Genomic DNA, 23386 nt, shown 5'->3' with positions numbered 1-23386 from the left:
GTATGGTTTAGTATCATGTCATAGTATTGAGACTGTAACTTTGGTCTTCTCATTTTCTTCTTTGTATTGTGTGTCCTAGACTTAGTCTGGCTTCTCCTTTTGTCCTTGTATACTCTTAATACTGGATAAGAATTTTGGAGTCTTTTTCAACTCTGAGTCAGTGAATGCCTCATAACTTAGTGACTATATTTAAATGGTTAATTTACAATTCTTTCCCTGCAAAGGATACTGTAGTCACTGTGAGTATTTTAGTATTATTGTAGGACTCAAGAGGGAATTAAAACTACAAAAATGACTCGTCTTGTTTGACACAGAAAGAAATGTTTCTTCACAGAGGGAGGAGAAAAATATCTTCAAGAGAGAACTAATAGAATCAAATCAATGAACCATGTCTCATCTTTTTGGATAAGTAACTGTTAGTAATCCAGACACTTCATGAGCTTTCATTATGTAAAGTCTTTAGCAGAAGCTAAAGGAGGGACACCAACCACAGTAATTTTAATTTAAGAACAAAATGGAGCATGAAAATAAATTATTAAATCATTTACTCCCACTATTTTTGGGTTAGGGCCAATAATGCGGAGAGAAAGAGGTAGACTAGTTTTGTGTTTGTGGCTATTTTAATAGAGTAGCACAAGTAATCAAAAAACAGTAGGCTGTTTTGAATTTACTGGCTGTCCCTTATGAGTTCACAGTTAGATTGGACTGTCCTCAATGTACTTTCTTTTTTTTCTTTCTTTCCCACATCTCTTTATTTCTCTGATTTTGTTTAAACTTCATAAAGAGCTCTCTGATGTTTCCTTTCCAAACAATGAAGGTTTATCCTTTGTAAACTACCTCTGTACTCCACAGGCTGATGATATGTGATATCCCTATATCATTAAAGTAAAGCCTAAGCACATTCTGTGGCTTTTGTGTCTACTCTGTTGTTGCTGAGCTTATGAACTATTAGAAATAATTCCCTCTTGCATTTTCACACATGGGGAATGTGATGTTCTCTTGGGTATTATGCTAATCATATTTTGGCAGGTTTCTCTGGAGCAGATGCAGAAATGATCATACCACTTTCCAGGGTGTATTATTTTAGCTCCTTTGACTTGGGCCCTAAGTCTGTTTTACCTGATGTTCCTGAAAGATGTTCCTGATGTTCCTGAAAGATGTTCCTGATGTCCCTCACTGTTCTTTCATGCTGGATGTTCTTGCCTATGCTGCCTCCTCAGCTATCACCCTCTCTTCCCCTTTTTAATGTAGAACTCATTCTTAATGATTTGTCAAAGGCACCCTATTTCACTGAAATGCCTTCTATATTCCCTACCCTCCAAGTGGATTGTAGACCTTCTAAGGTCTTTTGACATCTGCATATCTCTAGCACAGCACTTATCACGGTGATTATTTATCGGTTCATCTTTCCAAGTAGACACTCTCATTTTAAATCCCTACCCTAGTCGCCAGCATCCCCAGCATAGTGCCTGTCATAAAATGGTGCCACAATGAAAATTTGAAAAATGAATGAACGTGATAAACATAGATGAGAATCCTATATTCTACATTTTTTTAAATGCACTGAAATTATTCTTTTTGAATCCCCTTATTTATTTCTGTGACTTCTTTGGTGACAAAGTTAGAAAAAAGTGGAGGTCAGTAGGGAGATATGAAGGGACGCCGGTGGGAGCAGTGAGCCTGGGCGGGTGATGGAGTGGGAGATACGTGGCACAGGGGTCAGTGAGTTAATCTGGGCTCATTCAGAGAATGGAAGGTGTGTGCCAAGAAAACTGGTTGGATAGGGATAGGTCAGGGATTCCCTCTTGCATTCTCACACTTGGGGGCATGCGTGATTTTCTTTTCTTTTCTTTTCTTTTTTTTTTTTTTTGAGACGGAGCATCGCTCTTTCTCCCAGGCTGGAGTGCAATGGTGCTATCTCGGCTCACTGCAACCTCCACCTCCCGGGTTCAAGCTATTCTCATGTCTCAGCCTTCCAAGTAGCTGGGACTACAGGTGCCTGCCACCATGCTCAGCTAATTTTTGTATTTTTAGTAGAGATGGGGTTTCACCATGTTGGTCAGGTTGGCCTCGAACTCCTGATCTCAGGTGATCCACCTGCCTCGGCTTCTCAAAGTGCTGGGATTCCAGGCATGAGCCACCATGCCTGGCCGCATGTGTCATTTTCTTGGGTGTTATACTGATCGTATATTTGCAGGTTTGCTTTTGTGACAGACTTCTTCTGGGGGAAAAAAAGTATCCTTCTATCTTTTTACTTTTGTCCAGTTCCAGGTATCCCTGTTTTTTTCTTCACTCTTCCTTCCTTGTTCATGGGAGTTTTTCTTGAGGACTTCAAGCCCAGCTTCGGAGAATCCTGGTTGTGTCATCTCATCTCCTTTCTGCTCTCTTCTCTACCTAGCCTTTCCACCCTCACACCTCCCGGGGTCTGAAAATGGAAAGATAAGGGTGTTTCCCTGAAAGTTGCTCTTCTGTGTGGGGATGACAGGTTCTAAAGACTCTTTTCTGGTCCCTGCCCTCATTGCCATGATTAATCAGTTAAGTGGCCCGAGGTTTTGTAACAGCACAGTCTTAAAATGCTTCTCCCAAGTTTAATTTCTCTCCATTTGACCTTTTAAGGATGTGAATTGGCTTTGAGCAGTAGACTCCCTTTAGTACGGCACTGTGAGCCTCTCAGTGAATCTGCTACATCCATTCCACCCACGGGTCTGGAAACTTGTCTGTTTACATTTCCCTAAAAACCTAAGATATATTTTTAAGAAGTGCCTTGTAACTTTTCATATAGCCTTTCCCCTACTTTGGGCAGACTGTTTCTTACAGAAATTTGGTAGATCTTTCCAAAGAGAATTCTGTATCTCTATTTTTAAAGCATAAATCCTGTCAACTTTGGAGGAGAAGTGATTTGGCTTGAGTTTTCTCAGACATGGGAACTTTTGACCTAAGTTTGTATTTTACATTGCTGAAAGGGAACTCCGGGATCCCAGAAAACATATGGACTGCAATTGGGTAAAGTTTCTGTTTCAGTACTTATTCCTACTTACTAGCCGTTTAATCTTGGTCAAGTCAGCCATGTGGCTCTCAACTTCCTCATCTGTAACATAAAAGGATTAGAGTAGACAATCTCTAACAAATGCTATAATACCACTGACAAATAATAATATTAGCTAATATGTGTAAGGCACTGTGTTTAGTGCTTTTTCCCTTAATACAATAGCTTTGAGATATAATTTATATACCATACAATTTACTTCTTAAAAAAGTACACAATTCAGTAATTTTAGTAGATAGGAGTAACCATCACCACAGTCAATTCTAGAATATTTTTATACATCAGAAGAAACCCTTTACCCATTATCAATTACTCTCCATTCCTCCTAACTCCCTCCCAGCCCTAGGCAACTACTAGTCTACTTTCTGTCTTTATTTGCCTCTTCTGGACATTTCATACAAATGGAAACATGCAGCATGTAGTAAGTTATGACAGCTTCTTTCACTTAGCATGAGGTTTTCAAAGTTCATTGATCTGGTAGCATTTATCAGTACTCTGTGCCTTTTTATGGCTGAATAATATTTTATCATATGGATTTACCACATTTTATCATTTTATTTATCCATCATCAGTTGATTGACATTTGAGTTGCTTCTACTTTTTGAGTATTATCAATAATTCTGTTATGAACATTCTTGTATAATTTTTTGGTAGACATTTATCTTCATATTTCTTGGATATATACCTAGGAGCAGAATTGCTGCGTCAGATGGTAATGCTGTTTAACCTTTTCAGGAACTGTCAGACTGTTCTGAAGTGGGTACATTATTTTACATTCCAACCAGCAGTGTATGAGAATTCCAGTTTCTCCACATCCTCATCAACAGTTGTTATTGTCTGTCTTTTTTATTATATTCATCTGTAATGTGAAGTGTTTATCTCATTGTGGTTTTGATTTACATTTCCCTGATGGTTGATGATTTTCAACATCTTTTCATATACTTATTAGTCATTATGTATCTTCTTTGGAGAATGTCTGTTCAGATCCTTTACCTACTTTATAGTTGGTTTATCTTTTTAATATTGAACTGTAATAGTTTTTTAAAAATATATCCTAAATACAAGTCTCTTATCAGATAATATGATTTGCAGATATTTTCTGTCATTCTATGTACTGTCTTTTCACATTCTTGATGATATACTTTTCAGCCCAAATGTTTTTAACTTGATGGAATACAATTTATTTTTTCTTTTGTTGCTTGTGCTTTCAGTCATATTTGTGAAAACTTTGCTCATCCCACATTACAAAGATTTACTATTTCTAAGTGATTTATAATTTTACCACCTACCTTTAGGTCTCTGATCCATTTTGAGTTAATTTTTATATGCGAGGAGGGAGTCTAACTTGATTCTTTTACATGTGGATATTTAGTTGTCCCAGGACCATTTGTTGAATTAAGTGCCCAGAACAAGTACATCTATATATAGAGAAAGTAGATTAGTGGTTGTCAGAGACTGCAAGAAGGGGGGAATTGGAGAGTGAGTGCCCATAGGTACAGGCATGCTTTTTGGCATTATGAAAATATTCTGGAATTAGGTAGTGGTGATGGTTGCAGAACTTTTGGAATATGGTAAAAGACACTGAAATATATGCTTTAAAATGGTGATTTTTGTGATATATGAATTATACTATAGAAATAATAATAACAGTAATAAAGCAAGGTGTCTTTCCATATCTCCATGCCTTGTATTTTCATTAAAAAAAAAAAAAAAGAATTTCAGGGCCAGGCTCAGTGGTTTACTCCTGTAATCCCAGCACTTTTGGAGGCCTAGGTGGGAGGATCGCTTGAGGCCAGAAGTTCAAAACCAGCCTGAGCAACATAGCAAGACGTTGTCTCCATGAAAAATAAAAAATTAGCCAGAAATGGTGATGTGTGCCTAGAGTTCCAACTACTTGGAAAGCTGAGGCAGGAGGATCGCTTGAGCCTAGGAGTTCAAGGTTGCAGTGATCTATCATCACCACTGCACTCCAGCCTGGGTGACAGAACAAGACCCTGTCTCAAAAAAAAAAAAAAAAAAAAAAAGGCATCTCACTTTAATAGTAAGAGGCCAGCATATGATGCTGGCAGCATGTTGTGAGGAAATGTATTAGATGAAAGAAGTTAAATTCCAGTTCTCCTTTTTTCAGAAATGAGGTATAGGGGAGAGAAACACGTACTTGGAAAGAATTGACCCAGCTGAATTGGAAAATGTGGGAAGGGGATGGGGAAGAGGCTGCTCCACCTGAGATCTGGCTCCAGGACTTACAGCAAGGGGAACTTGGGCAAGTTACAGACTCTCTATGCCTCAGTTTCTTTATCAGCAAAACAGAATCATCCCATAAACTATAAGGTCGATGGTATCAGCGGGTTCCCAAACTGACTGCACATCTGAGTCATGTTAACAAACACATTCCAGGCCCCACCTGAGCCCTCTGAATCAGAATCCCTGTAAGGAGGACGATGAACTTGAATTTGCACTGACTTTCCCAGCTGTTTCTTACTCTGATCAACTTGGGGGTAGGACCCATTGAGCTGCATCACATCATTCCAAAGCCAAAACACAACAGCAGGACAAGAATATTTTCAAGGCAGTCTCTAAAGCAGAGGAGAAACTGTTGAGGGAACCTAGAAGTAAAGGAGATCTGGCTTGCTGGGCTCCATTTGAACTTTGAGTACAACAGAGACATGAGCCCTTCGGGACACATGCCTGAGGTAGTGACAGTTCAACTTTGGAAGAGTGGAAGCCCTAGTTTCAAATTCAAGCATGCTTTGAGTAGAAATTAAGTTTACCTCTTTTTGCACAGCAACATGGCCAATCTTTCCTAAGCTGCTCAGCTTACAAGAAAAGGAATCATACTGCTAAGAATTCAAACTTCAGCAGTCATAGGTAAGTAAGGAAGTCTTATAAACCTATTCTAGCCACCTAACCAGAAACTCGAAATTTAGCAGGTTCTTTCAGTTTCAGGACAGTTGTGTTCACTAGATCAGAGGCATTGAGACATGAAGAACAGACCCTTAAAAAGGGAAAGTGTTCCCTTCAGTTTGAGGACATCACTGGAACATTAGGGAAGTGGGAACACAGCTGCTCACTCTACAGTGTGGGTTGCCTTTGTGTCTGGAATGTGTCTGATGTCCTGATCCCTGTGCACATTTCAGGGAGCCTTGGGAGGACCCCAAATCACTGATGGAATTGGGCAGTGCATGGAGATGGCTCAGCAGGATGAGGGTAAATGCAGGGGCAAGTCCAGGTCATACTGACAGACAATGAGTGGCGCTGATGAGGACAAAGATAAAATCAAAAGTTTGTGCTTCATCTTCAAAAACTCAAGCTGATAACAAACTTGGCCTGATGAGAAATAATAAGTATTTTTCTATTTACATGAGAATTTAATCTCAAAACAGAAATCAGAAAAATATGAAGTCCAGGGCATAAAACCTAAAACTATTGCTCATATTTATTGTTTCTAAATAGAGCAAAGTGTAAAATCTTCTCCATAAGACATACATTGTGGTTATAAACAGGCAAAAGTCTTAGTGAGAATCATTGGTATTCCATAGAAGAGTGAATTAAACACAGCCAAGGGAAGACCCACGTCTCATACTTCTCTTGTATATTCCAAAGTTCCAGGGAAATTCCAGGTGATAGAGGTTATTTCCCATACTGTTAAAGCAAGGTTTCAGACACTTCTGAATTTTGGTCCCAGTACTCTAGAAGGGCACACCTCTGTCCTGGAAAATAATACAGGAATGAATACTCTTCCCGTGACCCATTCTGGTCATTCTTCCAGCATCACAAAAACCAAAAACTGGAAATATGGCCAAATACGTGATTAGCTGTCCCTCATCTTCAGGTTTCTTATCTGTTACTTATAGATAATAGCATTACCTTAAGGATTATGATGAAGATACAATGTCCAAATATAAACACAGTTTTGAGCAAAATGACTTGTACGAATTGGTCAATGAATAATTACTAAATATGTGAATATTTACTGGATTGTGTGGATCCTATGAATAATTACTGAATAATTATTGTGATTGCTTTTATTGGCAGTGCTGAAAACTCATCCCTTTGTGACCTCAAGTAACCCATGACACTTTGTGAACCTGCAGTTTTTTCATTTAGAAACTTGACAGATTTTCATTCTGACACAGAATGTCAGGTCTCCCAGACCCTAGAAAATACATTGACTTAAAGCCTTTGATACATCTCAAAGCAGTAACCTTACAGTGTCACTGGAAGATGGTGCAGGCTGCAGAGAGGGATGCTTTCAAATGGGATTAACCAGTCCTCCTTCCTTCACTTCCACATGAATGCTGGGCAGCCCAGGGTCAACCCACTGCACCCTCAACTCAGGCAAGTCCAGCAGCCAATCTTAGGAGACCTGGGCTACAGAACAGTCTCTCAAGTTCCAGGCTCACAAAACCTAGGTGGGGATGAAAGCTGAGAAAGCGAAGAGGTGGTTCAGGGGATCACTCTTTCCTACTTGTTCCTCTCACCTCAAACTCACCTTCTACTGCACTGCAACACTGAGGATCGCCAACCAACCCTGACCATAACCTTGATCTTGCCATGTTCTGTTAGTGGAATGCAACCCAAAATCAATGGTGTTAGGTCATCTCAACAAAATATATATCAAACCATATTCCATAAGAACTGCTCGTGGCCCTGTTCTTTTCAGTATATGGGAAAACAAAATGGAAACAACAAAATAGCATCAGGTTTACAAAACTTCCCAAGATAGATGGTCACACATGTTTTCAGGAGACCTCTATATAAATGACTTTGATCACTTGATACCTTGAAAAGAGGTCTTGTGGCACTAGAATGACATCTATAAGTGACAAGTATAAAATGTAGTGCTCAGTGACATTAAAAAACAAATCAACCCACATAGAGGAAGAGCTTTGGACGTAGGGATGTCAAACTGGTCTAGAATGTAATGAAAACCCAAGAAGGTGCCCCAGTAAGAAAGAAGAAATCAGTCTAACAATGGGATGCAGCAGCAAGAATACTGAGACAGGAAAGAAAACATTTTAAAAAAATGAATTATTCATTCACTTTCTAGTGGATACAGAAAAAACTGCAGAAGACCCGGAGGATATCAGGGCAGGCTAAAAGTTTGATATCTTACACCTGTGGAAAAGCCTTAAGCTCTGTTTTAACTGAGAGCAGGTGGGGTGACTTCATGACTACCATTAAGAAAATATAACCTGTTGGGAAACTGTTTCTGCCTTGATGATGTTGTACGGACAAGAGATAAACAGTGAGGAATATGCTTAGATGTATTGGGAAAGACACGGGTCTGTGGCATTGTCATAAGGGTACACGAATACTGAGAGTGAATGCTGAAGGAATGATCCCCATTGGTGGTGACCCTCAGGTGAGACTAGGGTGCCTGTGTTTCAGCAAAGCCTGGGCAATTCGAATGCAGGGCTCCTAAGAATCCATGACAACCCCACCTTCTAATTGTGTTATGGCAACTGCAGATGGTTACCTGGCACGCTGGCCACATTCTACCTCACTCTTATCAGAGTCTGAGGTACTGGCAGTGCTTTCAGCTGTGTGTTCAGGCACCTCGAACCTTGTTTTTGCGGTGAAGGATCCTAAAGTGTTGTGGGGAGTGATCACATTTTTCACAACAGTAAGTTAAGAATTTCAGTTACTGACATCCCTCAGTCCTGATTAAACCTATTTGATTTCACCAGTTTTTAACCCATCATGTGTTTGCCTTTCTTCTCCCCAGTCCCTGGCCCCACCTCTTCTGCCACAAACGTCAGCATGGTGGTATCAGCCGGCCCTTTGTCCAGCGAGTAGGCAGAGATGAACATTATAGAAATCAACCAGAAATTGCGCCCCCACCTGGCAGAGAAGAAACAGCAGTTCAGAAGCCTCCAAGAGAAATGTTTTGTAACTCAACTGGCCGGCTTCCTGGCCAACGGACAGAAGAAATACAGTAAGATCTATAGGCTCACCATCATGAAAGTGATGAATGATGTCCTGTCTTCTCTCTGAGACACTAAATGCTCTCTCCATCAAAAATAATTTCATCCTTCCTGTACTTCTAGGAAAACAGAAATGGGTATTTTAACATTTTGTCAAAGTTGGAAGACAGAGGTACCAAAGTATTTAGCAACTTTCCATGTTTGCAATCAGGTGGGGGTGGGACTAGAGTTAAACTGCCATTTATTGATTTCTGACACAGGCACAGAATGACCTGTTTTCTCCAAGAGGCTCAATCGTGTTTTCAAGAATCCTCTCTGTACCATATAAGATCCTGCAGACAAATAACATCTAGTCTGTTGTTCTAAATGTCTGAGACTAGTGAACTTTTATTCAGTTCAAGTTTCTGTTGAGGCCCAACAGGCAAAGCTCTGTTCTAGTGACTCTGAGGGAAACTTGGTGATAGTAGCCAGTACCTGCTCTGAGGGGCTTCAAGAGGAGTCTACTCCTAATAGAACCTGTGCTGTCTATAAGTGACAGCATCAAGAGCAGGGAGTAGGGGCCGTGCATGGTGGCTCACTCCTGTAATCCCAGCACTTTGGGAGGCTGAGGCGGGCAGATCATGAGGTCAGGAGTTTGAGACCAGCCTGGGCAACATGGAGAACCCCCATCTCCACTAAAAATACAAAAAGTAGATGGGCGTGGTGGCAGGTGACTGTAATCACCCCTGCTCAGGAGGCTGAGGCAGGAGAATCCTTTGAACCCAGGAGGCTGAGGTTGCAGTGAGCCAAGATTTTGCCATTGCACTCCAGCCTGGGCGACAGGGCAAGACTGGTAAAAATAATAATAATAATAATAATAATGATAAATAAAAATAAGAATAAAAAGCAGAGAGTAGCTTGGTGAGACTGAAGTCCTGCTTCCTGGGGCACAGAGTCTTGTTGCTAAAGAGGAAGAAAGATCGCACCCGAGAATGTGTGGAGACAGCAGTGCAGTGTACAGAGCAGGGACCGTGGGCCTGTCTCCTGGGCTCCATCCAAGTTGCTTGTCGTGTCTGTCCCTCAGTTACCTCACCTGTTCAGAGGGTACTACAATAATACCTACCTCTGTAAAGTGCTGCAGTGAATTACATGAGCTATTTCTTGTCAATCTCCTAGAGCATTTATTGGCACACAGTAAACACTATCTATTAGTTCTTCATTCTGCTGTTTCTAAATTAACACAAACTTTATTAGCATTTGGGCATATTTCCTTCATGGCCTTATGGTGTTATGTGTCACACTTTATGCTTCAGATATGATTCTTAAAATCATAACTGAAGATATGATTTAAAAATCAAAGATTTTAAAAATCTTTCGCATACTTGTCCTTGAAATTCCCAGTAAAAGGGAAACCATCAGTCCCATAGTCCTAGGGGCCTTCCCGACTGTACAAGAAATCACTACTCATGCCCCAGTGCAGTGTTTTAGAGGAGAGGCTGCAAGGCTTGGGAAAGTGGCCCCGCATTCAGAGTCAGACCTCAGGGACTGTGAATTCTGACTCCACTTCGTTGTGGTTGAATCATCTTGTCAGCTTCCTTGATGTGCCCTTGAGGTTCTCTTTCCTCATCTCTAAATTTTGGAGGATCAGATGCCAGAAAGTCAGGAGACTGAAGAGTAAAGATGTGGAAATCCCTGTCTAGACCCTGGTACTGGGGAGAGTTTTGTCCTTGGGATGGACCTGGCTCCTGCCCTGTAGGCAATGACCACAGCAGCATGTCCAGCCTTCCACTGAGGCAGGCCTGTCTGTCTTTTCTCAGAATATGAAGAGTGCGAAGACCTCATAAAATCTATGCTGAGGAATGAGCAACGACAGTTCAAGGAGGAGAAGCTTGCGGAGCAGCTCAAGCAAGCTGAGGAGCTCAGGTGAGGGGACCCCATGGGGGCAGGCAGGGGGGCAGGTGTGTACATCTCTGAAGTACAACAGCTCGGTGGGGAGAAATAAGAACGAAGCTGGGCCAGGGGAAGGGCAGGAATTGCCATGGCAGGCTCGCAACACACAAGTATTTATCAAGCAGAGAAGAAGTATAATAAAAATGTATGGGTTGCAGTTGTTTGTCAGGGCCTTGTTTTCTCTTTTTCGAGCAAGTAATTGTTGATGTGAAATTTACATAACACAAAATTAACCAAAGGAGTGTGAACCACACAGCTGCATTCAGTATACTCAAAATGGTGTGCCGTCACCACCCCACTTACCCTGAGTGAGAATCACCTCCTGACTGACTGCGGCTTCTCATTCTTTCACTCAATCAATGTTGCCTTCTCGACCCTGTCATTCTTTTCTTCTTTCGTCTTTTCAATTCGCCCCATCTGCATCTGGCCTCATTTCTGTACATGGCTTTGTATCTAGTGGCCGCAAGATGCACTATGTGTATTTTCACATGGAAATGTCCATGGCCAGAGTGAGGAACTGAAAGGATGTCTTTTTGAAACGGAATGAGGAAGACACCTACTTTTGTTTACAGAAGGGAAAGATGAATGGAACATCATCGAGGATCTTGCAGGAGCCCTCTCTGATACAGAGGAAGCCTGTAAACCATTTTCTATTCTTTCTCTTGGCCACAGACATTCCTTTCAACATGTGCTGACCTTCTGCTTGAAGGTCTCCTTGAGGACATTGTCTCAGAAGTCTCTGTTGCAATATTTGAACGGATCACTCAACCCTTTCTACTCTTAAATTTTCTCTACCGTCTGACCTTAGGCAATATAAAGTCCTGGTTCACTCTCAGGAACGAGAGCTGACCCAGTTAAAGGAGAAGTTACAGGAAGGGAGAGATGCCGCCTGCTCATTGAATGAGCATCTCCAGGCCCTCCTCACTCCGGATGAGCCGGACAAGTCCCAGGGGCAGGACCTCCAAGAACAGCTGGCTGAGGAGTGTAGACTGGCACAGCAACTTGTCCAAAAGCTCAGCCCAGGTAAGGTGGCCATAGGCCCTGATGACCCAAAACCCCAGGCTTATGAGAGGCTCCAGACCTCCATACTTTCACAATGACAGTTGTATCAGTGGGATTTTTTTCTGCTACACCTATGTGGCCATGACATGACCAGGACTTCCTGGGTAAGAACAGAGATGGGAAACCCATGGGTTTGGAGGTCACAGTATTGCAAGTGTCCCTCCTTCCTTGATGGAAGGTGGTCTTTGGAGCAAGAGGCAGCATCTGTCTAGTTTTAAAGGACAGGAAGGAGGCTGTGATGGGAGGGCGCTTGTTGGAGTGAAAAGAGCTCTGGGCTAAGAATGAAGGTTCCCAGGCTGTCTTTTGGGCAATGTTCTTAGTAAGTGTCGGTGAGTGAGTGATTTATCTTTCCAGAGTTTCTCTCTCTCCATGTGCAAAGGCAGACAAATTGTCTTTTGCAAGGGTCTTAAGCATCCAAATATGGGAACACTTACGAATGCTTTTCAAAATGAGATGAAGCCCCTCTCCATGTGGTGTTGGAGAAGGCACTTGATGTGGGGGCATTTGGTGGTAGGAAGTGCTTCAGACTGGAGCACTCCCCATGGATAGAATGTCCCTGAATAACACAGCAGAAGCCACATGGAGGGCCTGTGCAGTCTCATGACGCGTAGAGGACTGTGGGACAAGTTTGTCCTCTCCTAAGAGAAAGAATGAGGTTTGAAATGCGAGCTGTGACAGGACACCAAGCCTGTTCCTGGGAATCAGATCTGTGGCAGGATGGGGGAGACAGCTGCCAAAGTCCAGAGAGAGGCTGCACAAGCCTCCAGTGATATGGGAGCAAAAGGTCTTTTCAGTATTTGGCCACATCTTGATGGTGGCCCTCCACATCAGAAATGCATTGCCCGATGGATCAAGAAACCATGCCAGGGCATTTTGTGAAAGATAAAACATGAGAGTTTTCAGTACAATGCTGAACCATACGTAGATGTTCATGTCTCTGTGCACGTTGGGCTGACTGTGCTTGCGGAATGTGAAGTGGGAAATATCTGAACGAACATTTTGTATTTATAGAAAATGACGAAGATGAGGATGAAGATGTTCAAGTTGAGGAGGCTGAGAAAGTGCAGAAATCATCTCCCCCCAGGTAACACTGAATACTCAGGAGCAAGTAATGGGTGGTAACACATGAAAATGTCTAGGAGACACAGCCTCTCTGGCATCTATGGTGGGCCAAAAGCCCGCATCCCCTTGGCCACAGTATGTGAAATTGAACCCAGCTTAGACACAGGGTGCGGCAGCTGTCGTGTTTCTCTATGTGTGCCAAGTGTCATGTCTGTACCATACAGGGATAGCTGAGTCTTCATCCTCCTCAGCTCCTATCTGTCCAGTGCACTGAACACCAGCTGCTCTCTTCCTCTCTGGCTCCCATGGCAGCCATGCTCTGTTGCAGAGAGAAGAGGATTGCCTGTTCCCTCTTTAAGGGAACCTCCATTTTGCTTTCTGGGACCACTCTCTTAATGCCGCCTGTCAAAACCAGCTAGGACTCCCTGGGGTCCAATCCCTCTGTGTTTAATCTTCTGTCATCTCTGTCCCACCTGGCTCATCAGGGAGATGTGGAAGGCTGAAGAAAAGGAAGTCCCTGAGGACTCACTGGAGGAATGTGCCATGACTTGTTCAAATAGCCATGGCCCTTATGACTCCAACCAGCCACATGGGAAAACCAAATTCACATTTGAGGAAGACAAAGTCGACTCAACTCTCATTGGCTCATCCTCTCATGTTGAATGGGAGGATGCTGTACACATTATTCCAGGTAGCCTCTGTTTTCCTTGTGTCTCATACCTCTCTCTAGGCTGAGGAAGATAAACTCTGAAGACAGGCTCTATAAACACAAATTCATTTGAATAAAAAACTATGATGGGTTTCTAAACAGATATCAGGGAGTTTTTTTGTCCTTCTCAGCTAATGTCATGCCTTTGTCTTCCAGTCCCCAGTATCAAGTTACTCAACCCCAGGCAAGTGTGACAATCTCATAGTCACCTGAGTGCAGGAGGTGCACAGGCAGTATCTGTCAGGCCTCCTAGCTTCAATTCAGTATCTCTTGTCATCTGTGATTAAGTCATCTATCCCTGAACAATGTCCATGGAGTTTCTATGCCTGTTTAAGGAAGCTGACAGCCTTGCCTTTGTATTTGGAAATATTGTTCCCCAGGCTTCACTGCTCTCAGCTTTCATCTGGATCTCCTTTAAGTCAGCTTGCTTAGCTGCACAGTCACCCTGAAATCAGGACGGAAACTTTTCTTCTTTACTTTGCTGATATATTTCCATAAAGGAAGGCTGGACCCTGGTTTTCCACCCTGTCAATGCAATGGCTGATCCAATGTTTCTTTGTAGCATCGTGGATTTTTTTTTTTTTTTTTTTTTTTTGCGATGGAGTCTTGCTCTGTCACCCAGGCTGGAGTGCAGTGGCACCATCTTGGCTTGGTGCAACCTCTGCCTCCCAGGTTCAAGTGATTCTCCTGCCTCAGCCTCCTGAGTTGCTGGGACCACAGGTGCACAACATCACATCTGGCTAATTTTTGTATTTTTAGTAGAGACAGGGTTTCCCCATATTGGCCAGGGTAGTCCTGAACTCATGACCTCAAATGATTCACCTGTCTTGGCCTCCCAAATCACAGATTCTTTTTAAAGCAAGAGTTGTTCAAATTTATCTATCAGTCGTGTTTCATGTATAGATGCCTCTAAACATTTAATGTCCGTGTTACCTGGTAATATAAGTCCGTATTGCAGCAACACTCTTAGAAAATTGTTTGACCAATTTTTGGAGATTTTTTTGGGGAGAAAATTTTGTTTAACTTTGACTCAGGTAGGGAATATGGCATTATGGTCTACACGTAGAGGGAGATTTTGGCCTGTGGATCTGGAAAGCAGGGTCATCTAATTCTCACCAAAGTTAATCTAGGACACCCTAGAATATTCCTGTCAGAATCCTTATTCTTGCACTGAGAATAGTTATGTCCTTGTGCTATGACTGGACAGTGATTTGTTCATATGTGAAGTATGAATTGCTTAATGTGACCTGCTTCTCTGAATTTATTTACAGAAAATGAAAGTGATGATGAGGAAGAGGAAGAAAAAGGGCCAGTGTCTCCCAGGTAATGTTGTGGAATTGTTGGCTGTTAATTCAGTAGTGACATCTGGAGATGGTAGATTTAGGGAAAATGAGGAAGTGATGAATAGAACTATTTCTTCCATTCACCCAGCTACAAATTGTGCTGATTTACAATGTTGTATGTTATTTGTGGCACTTGTATTGGTTTTAATTTCATAGTCCTCTCAAGATAGGAACTTGCCATCAGATGAGCCAGGTGAACTAGCCAAACAGGGTTTTCTTGTTGATCTTTTCAAAAAACCAGCCCTGGATTCATTGATTTTTTGAAGGGTTTTTTGTGTCTCTATCTCCTTTAGTTCTGCTCTGATCTTAGTTACTTCTTGTCTTCTGCTAGCTTTTGAATTTGTTTGCTTTGCTTCTCTAGTTATTTTAATTGTGATGTTAGGGTGTCAATTTTAGATCTTTTCTGCTTTCTCTTGTGGGCATTTAGTGCTATAATTTTCCCTCTACACATTGCTTTAAATGTGTCCCAGAGATTCTGGTATGTTGTGTCTTTGTTCTCATTGGTTTCAAAGAACATCTTTATCTCTGCCTTCATTTTGTTATTTTCCCAGTAGTCATTCAGGAGCAGGTTGTTCAGTTTCCATGTAGTTGTGCGGTTTTGAGTGAGTTTCTTAATCCTGAGTTCTAATTTGATTGCACTGTGGTCTGACAGTTTGTTGTGATTTCCATTCTTTTACATTTGCTGATGAGTGCTTTACCTCCAACTATGTGGTCAATTTTGGAATAAATGTGATGTGGTGCTGAGAAGAATGTATATTCTGTTGATTTGGGGTGGAGAGTTCTGTAGATGTCTTTTAGGTCTGCTTGGTGGAGAGCTGAGTTCAAGTCCTGGATATCCTTGTTAAGCTTCTGTCTCATTGATCTGTCTAATATTGACAGTGGGGTGTTAAAGTCACCCATGATGATTGTGTGGAGTCTAAATCTCTTTGTAGGTCTCTCAGGACTTGCTTTATGAATCTGGGTGCTCCTGTATAGGGTGCATATATATTTAGGATAGTTAACTCTTCTTGTTGAATTGATCCCTTTACCATTATGTAGTAGCCTTCTTTGTCTCTTTTGATCTTTGTTGGTTTAAAGTCTGTTTTATCAGAGACTAGGATTGCAACCCCTGCCTTTTTTTGTTTTCCATTTGCTTGGTAGATCTTCCTCCATCCCTTTATTTTGAGCCTATGTGTGTCTCTGCATGTGAGATGGGTTTCCTGAGTACAGCACACTGATGGGTCTTGACTCTTTATCCAATTTGCCATTCTGTGTTTTTTTAACTGGGGCATTTAGCCCATTTACATTTAAGGTTAATATTGTTATGTGTGAATTTGATCCTGTTGTTATGATGTTAGCTGGTTATTTCACCCGTTAGTTGATGTAGTTTCTTCCTAGCGTCAATGGTCTTTACAGTTTGGCATGTTTTTGCAGTGGCTGGTACCGGTTGTTCCTTTCCATGTTTAGTGCTTCCTTTAGGAGCTCTTGTAAGGCAGGCCTGGTGGTGACAAAATCTCTCAGCATTTGCTTCTCTGTAAAGGATTTATTTCTCCTTCACTTATGAAGCTTTGTTTGGCTGGATATGAAATTCTGGGTTGAAAATTCTTTTCTTTAAGAATGTTGAAGACGCTGGAGAGGATGTGGAGAAATAGGAACACTTTTACACTGTTGGTGGGACTGTAAACTAGTTCAACGATTGTGGAAGGCAGTGTGGCAATTCCTCAGGGATCTAGAAGTAGAAATACCATTTGACCCAGCCATCCCATTACTGGGTGTATACCCAAAGGATTATAAATCATGATGCTGTAAAGACACATGCACACATATGTTTATTGTGGCACTATTCACAATAGCAAAGACTTGGAACCAAGCCAAATATCCAGCAATGAGAGACTGGATTGGTTGACCATACCTCAAAAGCTGTATTCTCATGGTAACTGCAGGGAAACTTGAGCACATTTTTTGCAAAATTATTGAGGACATGCTTTTCATGATCACTGTTCACTGTGTGTCCTGAGAGCACAAATACAGAGTGTCCTTTGACTCCCTCATCAGTGTGTCACCTGACGAATTCACTGAGCTCACTCTGTGTGTGTGTGTCTATCTCTTTTGTTGTTTTCTACCTGGCCCTGTTCTATCCCAACATAAAGGCAATAATTTGTTACCTCATTAATGGATCTGTCCTTTTTCTTTTCAAACTCTTCCTTACGTTAGCCATGAAATCTAGCTGGGGCTGTGTGGTTTCTGATTCCCCCTGGCTTATTCTTTACTTTTTCCCACTTTTCCAGGCTCAGCAGGGAGCTGCTGGATGACAAAGGGCCTGAAGTCTTGCAGGACTCACTGGATAGATGTTATTCGACTCCTTCAGGTTATCTTGAACTGCCTGACTTAGGCCAGCCCTACAGCAGTGCTGTTTACTCATTGGAGGAACAGTACCTTGGCTTGGCTCTTGACGTGGACAGTGAGTACCTTACTATGAAGGTGATAAGCCTCCACCTGGTCTTCCAGATAGGGGTGATATTCCTGTTCCAAGTGGCCCTTACTGACCCGAGAGATGTCATTGCCGCAGGCAGGACCTATGGGCGCATATAGGTTGTAATGAAACTGTAGTCTCAGTTGGAAGCCTAGACATGAAATGGGTCAGTGAGCAAGGCTCTATTCCTAGTCTCCAGCCATGCCTGTGGCAACCTGAGCCCACTCTCAGCACATTGGACCCAGGCAGATGTAAAAAATTCACAGAACTATGATTTGGACTCAAGGGTTTGTAGATTTGCTCCTTCATTCTAATTTCAGTGTCTAAAATTCTTGCATCCATGAACGAACTGGGCATTTGATGAGACAGGGCTGAATACTGCAGTTTTCCTCCTAGAAATCATCTGGGGCATTTTCTTTGAACTGATGGGAAGAGTAAGGCATAACTGTTTGCACAAACTTGGGATAAATGATTTTGGGATAACGATCTACCAGAATGGGGATATTTCACCCTTGGTTCTGAGATGCAAACCAAAGAATATCATGACCAGCTTTCAGGCCTCCTGAAGTATATCTCTCACATTGTCCTGTTCTCATGCTGAGGAGCCTGAGATCCCTGTGTGGGGGTTAGACAGTGGACTGTTATGGGTGTAGGTGAATTGGCTTATTTTGTCTGTCCCTGTCTGAATGTATTGCAGGAATTAAAAAGGACCAAGAAGAGGAAGAAGACCAAGGCCCACCATGCCCCAGGTAACTGAGCAATTGTGAACAGCTACTTCTGTGTTGACATCTGGAGACTCCTGGTTCAGGGAAAATAGAGCGGGCTGACATTATCGATTACATCTTTTCAACCAAGCCTGAATTATTCCTAGTAACATTGCTGTTGGTTTTCATTGCAGTAGATATTTAGGTTTCCATTTCTTCCTCCCCTTATCATTTACTAACCTACTGTAGGTGGACCAGACTTCAGAAACTGTGTTCTCATGGTGACTGCATGGAAACTTGAGCACATTTTATGGAAAATTATTGAGTGCAGTCTTTTCATGATCACTGTATGCTGTGTGTCCTGAGGGCACTAACTCAGAGTGTCCTGTTACTCCCTCATCAGTGTGTCACCTGGACAATTCACTGAGCTCGTTCTCTCTCTGTGTGTGTGTGTGTGTGTGTCTGTGTGTGTGTGTGTGTCTATCTGTCTTTCTCTTTCATTCTTTTCCATTTGGCCCTGTTCTGTCCCAACATGAAGGCAATAATTTGTTACCTCATTAATGGATCTATCCTTTTACTTTTTTAACCACTTCCTTATGCTACCCATGAAACCTAGTTGGGGCTCTGTTGTGTCTGATTTCCCCTGGCTTATTCTTCACTTTTTCCTCCTTTTCCAGGCTCAGCAGGGAGCTGCTGGAGGTAGTAGAGCCTGAAGTCTTGCAGGACTCACTGGATAGATGTTATTCAACTCCTTCCAGTTGTCTTGAACAGCCTGACTCCTGCCAGGCCTATGGAAGTTCATTTTATGCATTGGAGGAAAAACATGTTGGCTTTTCTCTTGACGTGGGAGGTGAGTACCTTTCTATGAAGGTGATAAGGATCCACTGAGTCTTCCATATAAAGATCATATTCCTGCTCCAAGTGGCCATTACTGAGCTGAGAGATGTCATTGCTGCAGTGAGGACCTATAGGCACATGTAGGTTGAATGAAACTCTAGTTCTACCTGGAAGCCCAGACATGGGATGGGTCAGTGAACATGGCTCTCTTCCTAGTTTCAGGCCATACCTGTGGCACTCTGATTCTACTCTCATGACATTGGACCTGGGCAGATGTGACAAATTCAGAGAACTATGATTTTGACTCAAGGGTTTGTAGATTTCCTTTTTCACTCTAATTTCAGTGTCTAAAGTCCTCACAACCATGAACAATCTGAGTATTTGATGAGACAGGGCTAAATATTGCAGTTTTTCTCCTAGAAATCATTTGAGGGTATTTGCTTTAAATTGATTGGAAAAATATGGTATAACTGTTTGCACAAACTTGGGACAAATGATATTGGGATAACGATCTACTAGAATAGGGACATTTTACCCACAGTTTCTGGGAGAAAAACTGAGGAATTTCTATCATGACCAGCCTTCAGGCCTCCTGAAATATATCTCTCACAGTGTCCTATTCTTATGCTGAGGAGCCTGAGGTCCCTGTGTGAGGATTAGACAGTGGATTGTTATGTGTGTAGGGGAATCAGCTTAATGTATCTGTCCATGTCTGAATGTATTGCAGAAATTGAAAAGAAGGGGAAGGGGAAGAAAAGAAGGGGAAGAAGATCCAAGAAGAAAAGAAGAAGGGGAAGAAAAGAAGGGGAAGAAGATCAAAACCCACCATGCCCCAGGTAACTTTCAGCAATTGTGGATGCTTAATTCTGTGTTAACACCTGGAGGCAACAGATTCAGGGAAACCAGAGTGTGTTTGATGTCACGTTTTCAACGAAGGCTGAATTACTCCTACTGTCATTGCTGTTGGTTTTCATTGCAGTAGATGTTTAGGTTTCCATTTCTTCCTCCCCTTATCATTTACTAACGTACCATAGGTTGACCATACTTCAAAAGCTGTACTCTCATGGCCACTGCATCGAATTTTGAGCATATTTTATGGAAAACTATTGAGCTCACTCTTTTCATGATCACAGTTTGCTGTGTGTCATGAGGGCACTAACTCAGAGTGTCCTTTTACTCCCTTACCAGTATGCCACCTGGCCAGTTCACTAGCTCACTTTCTCTCTGTCTCTGTCTCTCTCTCTCTGTCTTTCTCTTTCATTGTTTTCTACCTGGCCCTGTTCTATCCCAACATAAAGGCAATAAATTTTTTTTTTTTTTTACCTCATTAATGGATCTATCCTTTTTCTTTTCTAACCACTTCCTTATGTTACTTCTGAAATCTAGTGGGGCTCTGTGGTGTCTGATTTTCCCTGGCTGCTTCTTTAGTTTTGTCTCCTTTTCCAGGCTCAACGGCATGCTGATGGAAGTGGAAGAGCCTGAAGTCTTACAGGACTCACTGGATAGATGTTATTCGACTCCGTCAATGTACTTTGAACTACCTGACTCATTCCAGCACTACAGAAGTGTGTTTTACTCATTTGAGGAACAGCACATCAGCTTCGCCCTTTACGTGGACAATAGGTTTTTTACTTTGACGGTGACAAGTCTCCACCTGGTGTTCCAGATGGAAGTCATATTCCCACAATAAACAGCCCTTACTAAGCCGAGAGATGTCATTCCTGCAGGCAGGACCTATAGGCACGTGAAGATTTGAATGAAACCCTAGTTCCATTTGGAAGCCCAGACATAGGATGGGTCAGTGGGCATGGCTCTATTCCTATTCTCAAACCATGCCAGTGGCAACCTGTGCTCAGTCTGAAGACAATGGACCCACGTTAGGTGTGACACATTCACATAACTGTGCAGCACATGCCGGGAGTGATCAGTCAGACATTTTAATTTGAACCACGTATCTCTGGGTAGCTACAAAATTCCTCAGGGATTTCATTTTGCAGGCATGTCTCTGAGCTTCTATACCTGCTCAATGTCAGTGTCATCTTTGTGTTTAGCTCATCCAAAATTGTTACCCTGGTTTCAATGAACCTAACCTCATTCTTTGTGTCTTCAGTGTTGGCTTGTTTTAGCTGATCCATCTGTAACACAGGAGGGATCCTTGGCTGAGGATTGTATTTCAGAACCACCAACTGCTCTTGACAATTGTTAACCCGCTAGGCTCCTTTGGTTAGAGAAGCCACAGTCCTTCAGCCTCCAATTGGTGTCAGTACTTAGGAAGACCACAGCTAGATGGACAAACAGCATTGGGAGGCCTTAGCCCTGCTCCTCTCAATTCCATCCTGTAGAGAACAGGAGTCAGGAGCCGCTGGCAGGAGACAGCATGTCACCCAGGACTCTGCCGGTGCAGAATATGAACAATGCCATGTTCTTGCAGAAAACGCTTAGCCTGAGTTTCATAGGAGGTAATCACCAGACAACTGCAGAATGTAGAACACTGAGCAGGACAACTGACCTGTCTCCTTCACATAGTCCATATCACCACAAATCACACAACAAAAAGAAGAAGAGATATTTTGGGTTCGAAAAAAGTAAAAAGATAATGTAGCTGCATTTCTTTAGTTATTTTGAACCCCAAATATTTCCTCATCTTTTTGTTGTCTCATGGATGGTGGTGACATGGACTTGTTTATAGAGGACAGGTCAGCTGTCTGGCTCAATGATCTACATTCTGAAGTTGTCTGAAAATGTCTTCATGATTAAATTCAGCCTAAACGTTTTGCCGGGAACACTGCAGAGACAATGCTGTGAGTTCCCAACCTCAGCCCATCTGCGGGCAGAGAAGGTCTAGTTTGTCCAGCACCATTATGATATCAGGACTGGTTACTTGGTTAAGGAGGGGTCTAGGAGATCTGTCCCTTTTAGAGACACCTTACTTATAATGAAGTACTTGGGAAAGCGGTTTTCAAGAGTATAAATATCCTGTATTCTAATGATCATCCTCTAAACATTTTATCATTTATTAATCCTCCCTGTGTCTATTATTATATTCATATCTCTACACTGCAAATTTTGGGTCTCAATTTTTACTGTGTCTTTGTTTTTACTAGTGTCTGCTGTTGCAAAAGGAAGAAAACATTCTCTGCCTGAGTTTTAATTTTTGTCCAAAGTTAATTTTAATCTATACAATTAAAACCTTTTGCCTATCACTCTGGACTTTTGGATTGTTTTTTACATTCAGTGTTATAATATTTGATTATGCTGATTGGTTTTAGTGGGTACTGATGCGAATTAATAAAAACATTTCATTTCTATGTTTATTTTCTAATCTCTTCCACATTGTAGGCTATGTTTACCATACGTAGCAGAATGTATTTACATTTCTTGGTTCTAGTCATTTGTATTCTTCGTGAGTGTGATTGTATGTGTGTGTGTGTCTGTGTCTGTGTCTGTGTGTGTGTCTGTGTGTGCCTTTGGCATTTAGGAAGGGTTGTATAGCTCATGTTAAATATTGCACTAAAAATGTTTTTGATGGTTTTCCTCCCTTTGAACTAGACACACTTCTAATATTTGGTTTATAGTTTTAAATTATAACTTTCAGCATCAAATATTTCCATACAACAGTCAATTACATGATGTGTTTTCTTTTTCCTACCTCCTTTACCTGCCACTTCTCATAATAGTATTTGAACCTAAACATATACCGGTGACATTCTGTGATTATCATCTTGCCCCTACCTTGGTTTTGGTTTTTGGTGCAGTTCCACGCTCTTGGTGTCTTTGTTTGGGACACCAAGAGCCTGGAACTGCAGGGCACCAGCTGGTAAGAATTAGGCTTTTTTGGCCGGGCGCGGTGGCTTATGCCTGTAATCCCAGCACTTTGCGAGGCCAAGGCGGGCGGATCACGAGGTCAGGAAATCGAGACCATCCTGGCTAACACGGTAAAACCCTATCTCTACTAAAAATAAAAAAAATTAGCCGGGCGTGGTGGCAGGCGCCTGTAGTCCCAGCTACTCGGGAGGCTGAGGCAGGAGAATGGCCTGAACCCGGGAGGCGGAGCTTGCAGTGAGCCGAGATCGCGCCACTGCACTCCAGCCTGGGCGACAGAGAGAGACTCCGTCTCAAAAAAAAAAAAAAAAAAAGGCTTTTTTTTTCCCCTAAGGGTTAACAACAAACCAGCCCTTTGGAAAAACTTGCTTCACCACTGTTATCAACCAACGGCCTGATGCTTTCCCTCAGTTTTGTGATTTTGACAAAACAAGCAAGCAGCATTCCCTCCGGATAAGAGACCACCGACCTAGGAATGATTCTGGCCAGACTA

General features: G+C 42.1%; 1 protein-coding gene across 2 annotated transcripts; it reads left to right on the top strand.

Annotated features, from left to right (window-relative positions):
* The first annotated feature begins 181 nt into the window (after nucleotides 1–181).
* LOC117981372 (neuroblastoma breakpoint family member 15-like) lies at nucleotides 182–22274 on the top strand. Of its 2 annotated transcripts, XM_063605973.1 has the most exons (13): nucleotides 182–5914; nucleotides 7082–8672; nucleotides 8775–8984; nucleotides 10770–10875; nucleotides 11711–11925; nucleotides 12976–13048; nucleotides 13512–13717; nucleotides 15007–15058; nucleotides 17346–17518; nucleotides 18228–18279; nucleotides 18912–19084; nucleotides 19799–19907; nucleotides 20518–22274. In XM_063605973.1, the coding sequence occupies exons 3-13, from the start codon at nucleotides 8852–8854 to the stop codon at nucleotides 20759–20761; spliced, it is 1536 nt and encodes a 511-aa protein (XP_063462043.1). In that variant the 5' UTR covers nucleotides 182–5914; nucleotides 7082–8672; nucleotides 8775–8851; the 3' UTR covers nucleotides 20762–22274. The 2 variants fall into 2 exon arrangements, with proteins under 2 accessions (XP_063462043.1, XP_054958123.2); XM_055102148.2 differs by lacking the exon at nucleotides 7082–8672.
* Nucleotides 22275–23386: the final 1112 nt, after the last annotated feature.

The sequence above is a fragment of the Pan paniscus genome, chromosome 1, assembly GCF_029289425.2.
Source record: "Pan paniscus chromosome 1, NHGRI_mPanPan1-v2.0_pri, whole genome shotgun sequence".
In the NCBI taxonomy this organism is placed as follows: domain Eukaryota; kingdom Metazoa; phylum Chordata; class Mammalia; order Primates; family Hominidae; genus Pan; species Pan paniscus.
This window is presented reverse-complemented; position numbering and strand designations above follow the sequence as displayed.

Bases quoted from the DNA above. Each gene is read 5' to 3' on its own strand.
- LOC117981372 (XM_055102148.2), top strand. From the start codon at position 8,852: ATGAACATTATAGAAATCAACCAGAAATTGCGCCCCCACCTGGCAGAG. The intron at 11,926-12,975 runs GTAAGGTGGCCA...TTGTATTTATAG, and splicing joins TGTCCAAAAGCTCAGCCCAG to AAAATGACGAAGATGAGGAT. The intron at 19,085-19,798 runs GTGAGTACCTTT...AATGTATTGCAG, and splicing joins CTTTTCTCTTGACGTGGGAG to AAATTGAAAAGAAGGGGAAG.